Source organism: Galeopterus variegatus, unplaced genomic scaffold (genome assembly GCF_000696425.1).
Source record: "Galeopterus variegatus unplaced genomic scaffold, G_variegatus-3.0.2 Scaffold4376, whole genome shotgun sequence".
Taxonomy (NCBI): Eukaryota; Metazoa; Chordata; class Mammalia; order Dermoptera; family Cynocephalidae; genus Galeopterus; species Galeopterus variegatus.
In genome coordinates this window covers 162,331-169,327 of record NW_007730487.1, presented here as the reverse complement: position 1 = coordinate 169,327, position 6,997 = coordinate 162,331, and the positions used below count along the sequence as shown (strand labels likewise).

The 6,997-nt window shown below is 33.4% G+C and overlaps 1 protein-coding gene across 1 annotated transcript; it reads right to left on the bottom strand.

Moving 5' to 3' along the window:
- Positions 1–913: 913 nt before the first annotated feature.
- On the bottom strand, positions 914–6,187 carry LOC103602954 (beta-defensin 110-like). Its single transcript, XM_008587414.1, has 2 exons — positions 6,089–6,187; positions 914–1,196 (listed from the first exon to the last, which is right to left on the bottom strand). Exons 1-2 carry the CDS (start codon positions 6,141–6,143, stop codon positions 1,048–1,050), a joined length of 204 nt encoding a protein of 67 aa, XP_008585636.1. The 5' UTR covers positions 6,144–6,187; the 3' UTR covers positions 914–1,047.
- Positions 6,188–6,997: the final 810 nt, after the last annotated feature.

The window sequence follows — 6,997 nt, the reverse complement described above, 5'->3', positions numbered from 1 at the left end:
ACATGTATGCATTCAAGAAATTTTATTTTTCTTTAGTTAATTTGCCAAGAGATTATTTAATTTTATTTGGTGGGGTTGTGGGGAGGGTAGCTTCTATTTTATTACTGTGTTGTGGTATTGGTGATGTTTCTTAATGAGAATTTGAATTAATACAAATTGGTGAATTGTATTCTTAAACTCATAAATGGAATTAGCATTTTTGAATGGAAACTGTATGGTACAGATGTATTGTTGAGAGTGTTGTAGGGTAGAATACTGTGGACCCTCAGAGGCAATAGAAGAGGAAATGAGACAGAGTGAAGCTGAAAAGTGAAGGTTACTGCTTTTGCCTTTTGTTGTGTATCTTCTGAGGCAGGATCATATCTCAGGACTGAAGAGCTGCACTAACTTATTAGCCATGGTTTCTGACTTCCTTGGTCAAAATTTTTAATTACATACAGTCTCTTTTTTTCTGAAATTTTTACTCCCTCTCCTATTTTTGATACACATTTTTTCGTAATTGATAATAAATAAGAGTAGAAATTAGAACTGGTTGTGATTTTCCTCTGCTCTTTCACTCTTACATTCTGGTCATCCTCTTTCATCAGCTCTGTCTGTTACATGAGAAAGATCTGCACTCTCTATGTCTAGTTTTCCATTCACAGTGGATCAACATTTTTTCATGGATAATCTATATCCAGTAAAATAACAGTACATTTTCACTGGAGGCTTGTACCTCAGAAATATAATTCTACAATTCTTTGACCCAGGGTTTCCCACAACATTGCTTTTGTCAACTAAAACAAGGCACATAGAAACTTGAGTCGTTCTTGAGAAACTTTCATAAAATAAATTCTGCTTACTTCTGGTACCAAGTAATCAGGTGAAAAATGCAATGCAAAGGCACCAGATATGTGTGACATAGAACGACTTCTGAATGGTTCAATATTAAATTTTATTTAATTTTTTGTGTATTATGGACACACAAGCCTTGAAAGATGTGCTGGAAAGACTTAGTAACATTTGTCCTCTCTTCTTGGAGCATGTCTCTCTCTTCTTCTGTCATCCTTAGATCTGCAAGCAGCAATGAGTTCCGGGTCTTATGCAGTAAGCAATCCTAACTTCATATTCTTGGCACTCATTTTTACATCGACCATTACCCTTTCTGCACTCTCTCCTCAAATCCAAGCTACCATACTCAGGATATCTCTTTTTGGCTGTAAGAAGGAAAGAATGACTGAAATTAGCAATCTAACTGTGATACAACTGTGTTTTAAAAGGAGAAAGTCTAAAAAGCGAAAGATCATAGAGTTGAAAACCTTTACCTATTGGAGAAAGTCTAAGTGAATTTACTGTTACTTGGTGCAAGGTACATCCTAGAAATCAGGAAGTATCTTGAACCTAAGTCAGGTGTTCCAACTTGCTGTCTTACAAGTGACTGGGCAGTGACTCAAGGAAAGTTCCCAAGGTCAACAGTAAAAAAGTGACCATAATTTATCTTCTGTCAGGCTTCATCTCTACAATTATCTAACTGTATTTAGGCTGCCCCTTTTTCTACTCTCACAAACATTATTTAGACTGAATGTTGTACTTTATGATTTTTTAAGGGATTCCACCGCAGCTTGATTTTGTTTTTCTAAAGTGTTAAGAGTTAGGCAATGGTAGGCAATTTGTCTGAATTCCCGCAACTCTGAATATTTTGAGATTTACTTTCCCCAAAGAAATTATCTAACTTAGACATGTGTCTGATGACAGCATTAATCAAAAAAAAAAAAAAAAAAAAAAAAAAAGAAAGAATAAAATGGGCGAGACTAGAAGGTACAACCATTGTTGGCCATTACATGATTTCTAAATTTGCTAGTGATGTCTTTTTCTTCTTTTACCACAAAATTTTTGAAATAACAGTAACTTAAAAAGAATATCTCCCAATCATTGTGCTGTAAATCCTCTTTATTGAAAACCAATAAACTATGATAGGGGGGCCAAACCCAGCCTAACACCTGTTTTTGTAAATACTGTAACTTTATCGGCGCAAAGCCAGACACACTTTCTAAACACATTGTCTACACTGCTTTTGCATTAAAATGACACAGTTGAGATCATAGGCTTCTTGAAACCTGAAATATTTATTATCTGGCTCATTTCTGGAAAAATTTTACTAACTACTGCTCCTGAATCCTTTTCTCCTCAATCATGAAAGAACAAGTGAGATTTGTAGCTGGGGTCAGGAAAATGTTCTGATAATATTTAACAGGCTGTCACGTAAAAGACATTTGTCTTTTTCAAGTCCAAAAGAGTACAACTGCAACTAAAGTTTGCACATTATAAGAAATACAAAATTTGGCACAACAAAAATTACATTGTATAGTCAGAGCTCGAAGTATAGGTACATGTTTTGTTTTGAAGCTTGGAGATTGACTCTCAGTAGAAGTTTATTATTTAGGGGACTTGGAGGTACTTGGGGGTTTGGGGGATGTTGGTCTGATAGGCTATACAACATTTTCCAAGTCAAATATACTTTGATGGTATATTTTCAATTTTACCTTGTCTTATGTATTTTCAGAAATTCTCTGTTTGGAGCCTTTCTTGTATACCCACTGCATTCTCTAAGTAATCACACTACTCATATAGTAAGATTAAGGAGAACACACTAGTGGAAGTATTCTAAGTTTTGGAGGTGACTTAAATGTTTTCATATATAAAGCATAGATGAAAGAAAGTACATTTGTCTACTGTTTTCTCCCATTAAGTAAGGTTTGCTGTTCCAATCAGTCCCTTTAAAGACTTTCTGCCTAGACATTCTGTCTGCATTTCCAATAGTTGAGAAATGGTGGTGAGTAGTGATGCCTATTGGTGACTACATAGACTCAGACCTACAATACCCATGTTGGTGGTATAAACAGCTGTTATAAAACCTAGTTATTCTATTAATATTGGCTCTCATCGCACTATAACTGAAGCAATGCAGAATATGATGAAACTTAAAGAAACAAAAGCATAGAAGAAAGTATAGTTAATTTGCACAATTTAAATGTTCACTTCTAAATATCATTACTTATTACACATTTTCTAAGGAGTTATTATAATGAAACCCATATGTGATTTGCCAGTGATAGAAACCTGATTTATACTCACTTTAGAAAAGCATTATGTCACATTTGACACTGTTCAATATTTCACCTTGAACTGACCTCACCCCTTTCCCTATTCATTCTGTGTCTTATTTCACCTTTCCAAAATATTACTGTCTTTTTCCTCATTCTACCTCTAAACATGTCCCAAAGCTTGTGTTCTTCGATTCCCAATAGTCATCTTTGCAAGCATCCAGCCACACATTCAACTAGTATCTGTTAATTATACTTCTTTTCAAGCTCTATGTCAAACTCTAGGAAAGAGTTTCTGACCCTAAGCCATATTGACCTTTTGGGTTGGAAAATTCTTTGCTCTGGGGAGCTGTTCTGTGCATTGTAAGGTATTTAGCAGCATCCCTGGCCTCTACCCACTAGAAGCCAGTGGTACTAGTTGTGACTATCTAAAAGGTCTCCAGACATTGCCTAGTGTTCCCTTGGGCTCAGTCACGCCTCACTGATAACCACTAACCGCTGTTTTAGTAATACTGTGATAAGCCAAGCAAATATCATCTCAGCCCGCAGATACATTGTTCAAACACTAACTTCTCTCTGAAGTCTCTGCTGATCTCTTTCAGGAAAGTAATCTCTCCCTCATTTCTCTCTCATAGCACTTTGCATGTATCACACATATTGCATTATACCATTCTAACATGATAGAGAATTTTTTCAAATATTTGTACAAAGTCACTCTTCATATATAAGCTAGAACTGGACAAGATGTTTCTCAAAATAAATCTTCAACCACAATTTCTTTTTATTTTCACTCACCTGCTTTTTTATTCTTTAGGCTGCTATTAACCTTTTTGAAATCAGGAGAAAAATCATGACTACACTTTCAACCCAAATCTATACTATCCTACCCTCGAAGTACAGGTTAGATTTAAAGAAAAGTGATTATTGGCAATAAAACATTTTTCAATTTGGCAAACAAAGTGAAAGGAAAGGGATGAGGAAATAGTACTCCATTTCTAGACTTCCTGTGCATTTATAACCTCTAGAGAATAAACAATGAATAGAAATTCCCCTGCACAGAAAATTTAAGAACTTTCATGTAAACATCTTTTCATCTGTAACTGAGTGTGGAAAAAAATGAATTTTCCTACCTCAAATATGAATGGGAACTTTCATTATCTAGAAGACTGAAGATGAGATGCAAAAAAAAAAAAAAAAAAAAAAAAAAAATTGAGGAACTCTCAAAGAGTCATACATAAGACATTATTTTTTTTCAGTTTAGTTCAAATTCTGTATGTTAGTGAACTGTAAGGTGAAAGACACCATTCTAAATGCTTTATAATATTTTAAAAATTTATATAGTCCATATCACACCTCTTCTAGTTTTGTGGAGAAAATATGTATTCTGATTTCTTTTTAATGTGAGTTTTTTTGTTTGTTTGTTTTTTTACTGGTAATAGTTCTCTGAAGGTTTGGTCCATGAACAATAAAAGAAGACAATAGCCTGACTTTGAAAATATAGAAAAAAATATACAGAAATGTATTAACACTGACGTTGTATTCTATATCAGTATATCCACCAAGTGGCTTATAATTTCTAAATCTACAGGGCAAAATGATTTTTAACTTTGCTGAATAAGTGCATAAATAACTTTAGTTAGTAAGAGTACCTCATATAGCTGTTATAAATAGTAAGCTAAAACAATTAAAATGTTTAGCATAGTGATTTATTAATGTTAGCTATTGTTAAAATTAGAAGAAAAAGATTTACTACATAGTGAAAGCTGTGTGAATTATTTTTGTCCCAATATGGAGTTGGAATAAAATCCAGAGATCCTTTTTGAACAATTTTGAACAATTTTGAATGAAGGGAAAGGAAGTTGTTCTTTTACTTAAATTAACTGCAATACCTTGTTACTTTATTGATGTTTGCCCCAATATTGAATTTTATTTACTTGCAGCCTTTAAATGATAATTTATCAGTTTATTGTGGTGTGAATTTTTAGATTACTCAAAATGAAAGAATAAATTAATTTAGTCTCCAGGCCTCTTAGGCTTAAAAAAATCAGCCTAGTACTGAAAAGGAGTATTGTCACCGAAAGTTGGTGAATATGAGTCTGATTTCATTGCCACTATCAAAAGCTGGGTAGACTAGAGCTCAGCTTTTCACCTCAAGCTGTTTAAGAGGAAGGGAGTGGACTCAATGATCTCTCCCTCTCCAGCACTTATTCTATTTCTGTGCAGTTCAGGAGAAGAGAAACTTGTTATATACCTGATGTGAAGGAATAGTCCTTTGGTGGTGGTGGGGGGGGGGGAATTTCACCAAAAACATAGCTTGTGTGCAAGGTATACTTACATTCACGTGATCTGTAGTATTCAAAGACAGAAGGCAGTGGCAAAAAGTTATTAAAGAAAGGCCAACAAGGGATATAATTTGCCTGCAGTACCAAGAACAGAATACTAAGAAAGGATTTCTACAAATGGGAAGTAGTCTATTGGCACAAGTTTAAAAAAATGGAAATGGTAAGTAGATCTCTAACACTGAGCCATTTATCCCTTACTAGTTGATTATGTTAAATAATATTTTTCCAGCAAGGTATAGCATGCATCAAGAATAGATTTGGAAAAATTTTTGCTGGATGAAGGTGATGGAACCAATGCAATGATCTCATTTTTTTTCTTTTTATTTTGAAATTATTTTACATTTACAGAATAGTTGCAAATGTATAGAGGCCAGATTCTCCTTTTGGTATATCTCACATAATCGTGGTAACATTTATCAAAACTAAGAAATTAATATTGATGCAATACTGTTAACTAAACTACACATTTTTCATATTTCATCAGTCCCACTATTGTCTTATTTTCTGTTTTAGAGTTCAGTCCAGAATACTGCATTACACTTAGTATAATAACCTCTTAATTCCTATGGCATTTTCATACCTTTTACCAAGAAACAACTACTGTCTCCTCAAATTCAGTCAAATTGAATTCATTCCAATTCATTCAAAATATTTTCATGTTACCTGATAAAATTGTGACCCAAAAGAGCAGAAAAAAGAAAAAGAGATGAATCTTCATGACAAAGAGTTTCTTAAGAAAAAAGTGTCAACAGATCTTTTTCAAGACAGGTGCTTTTGAATTAAGGAAACAAACAGGAATCCCTTTCATTTATATATTCTCCTGGGAAGTGGTTTTAACTACTGAAGCTTATCAAAGGATGAACATTTGCATGCTTGGTTGAATAATGCCACTTTCAAAGAACATGGTCCCAAAAATATTGTTCAATTTTTCTCATAAAAGTAAAATGTGCTCGTTTATCTTAAATAGACTTCCTTGAAACTCAGTCTTTAAGACACTTTTAAAATAAGGGATATGTGTTTGAATTGCTAAAACATCAAGATAGAAATGTTACAATAATCTGATCCTCTATTATATGTTATGTGTATGTAGTGCTAAGTATTCTAATATCCCTAGTGTTAAATTGTTGAATATCTGAATGTACAATTTTAATAGCTAGAAGTTTTCATTGAGATCACTTTTGTTATATGAATGCAAATAATGAGAACCAAGGAAATTACGTGATTTATTTCAATTAATGTAATATGTAATTACTTGAGTGTAACATAATAAAGATATTCTGGATTCAGTAATGAGTTTGGGAAATAGTCTATGCAACAAATGTTTAAGTATGATTTATGAATTTCTTATAATCATCTAATTTCAAAATTCCAGATTCAATGTTTTTAATTCAGTTTTTGGAACTGAAAATAATGTCTGATCTAATTTGCATGTTTGCAAAGTCTACTATTTCATATATATAAGGAAGAGGTAGAGGTTTACCCCAGTACCCAGGAGCTGATGCTGTAAGGAGAAAATGGTTAGTCAATTCTTTCCTACTGCAGAGTCAAGAGAATTTCTAGGACACTGGTTCT

Bases quoted from the DNA above. Each gene is read 5' to 3' on its own strand.
- LOC103602954 (XM_008587414.1), bottom strand. From the start codon at position 6,143: ATGAAGATTCATCTCTTTTTCTTTTTTCTGCTCTTTTGGGTCACAATT. The intron at 1,197-6,088 runs GTAACATGAAAA...TCCTTCTTACAG, and splicing joins TTGGGTCACAATTTTATCAG to CCAAAAAGAGATATCCTGAG.